Below are 546 nucleotides of genomic sequence, written 5' to 3'. Positions count from 1 at the left end.
CCAAGACCTCGAAGGTCCCAAAACGTCCATTCGAATCCGAACGTCTCGACCAAGAACTCCAATTAATTGGTAGATATGGTCTTCGTAACAAGCGCGAAATCTGGAGAATTGGTTACACTCTTTCTAAGATTCGTCGTGCCGCTCGTGAACTTCTTATTTTAGATGCCCACGATCCACGTCGTCTTTTCGAAGGTAACGCTCTTATTCGTCGTTTAATCCGTATTGGTATCTTAGACGAATCTAAGGCTAAGCTCGATTACTGTCTTGGTTTAAAGGTTGAAGATTTCCTTGAAAGACGTCTCCAAACCAGAGTTTGGAAGCGTGGTCTTGCCAGATCAATTCACCATTCTAGAGTTTTAATTAAGCAAAGACACATTAGAGTTGGTAAGCAAATCGTCGATGTTCCATCCTTCGTTGTCAGAGTTAACAGTGACAGTCACATCGATTTCGCTCTTAACTCAACCTTCGGTGGTGGTCGTCCAGGTAGAGTAAAGAGAAGAAACCTTGCTAACGCTGGTGGTGATGAAGCTGCTGATGAAGAATAAG

The 546-nt window shown here is 43.4% G+C and overlaps 1 protein-coding gene across 1 annotated transcript; it reads left to right on the top strand.

Moving 5' to 3' along the window:
* Positions 1 to 8: 8 nt before the first annotated feature.
* Positions 9 to 545, top strand: LOC110440682 (40S ribosomal protein S9-like; the record flags this gene model as incomplete). Its single annotated transcript, XM_021483838.1, has 1 exon — positions 9 to 545. A coding segment is annotated over one exon (537 nt), but the record flags the coding sequence as incomplete, so codon positions are not given.
* Between the last annotated feature and the right edge of the window lies 1 nt (position 546).

The sequence above is a fragment of the Mizuhopecten yessoensis genome, unplaced genomic scaffold (genome assembly GCF_002113885.1).
Source record: "Mizuhopecten yessoensis strain PY_sf001 unplaced genomic scaffold, ASM211388v2 scaffold687829, whole genome shotgun sequence".
Lineage (NCBI taxonomy): Eukaryota > Metazoa > Mollusca > Bivalvia > Pectinida > Pectinidae > Mizuhopecten > Mizuhopecten yessoensis.
The sequence above is the reverse complement of the archived record's forward strand: the minus strand, read 5'-3'. Positions and strand labels throughout refer to the sequence as shown.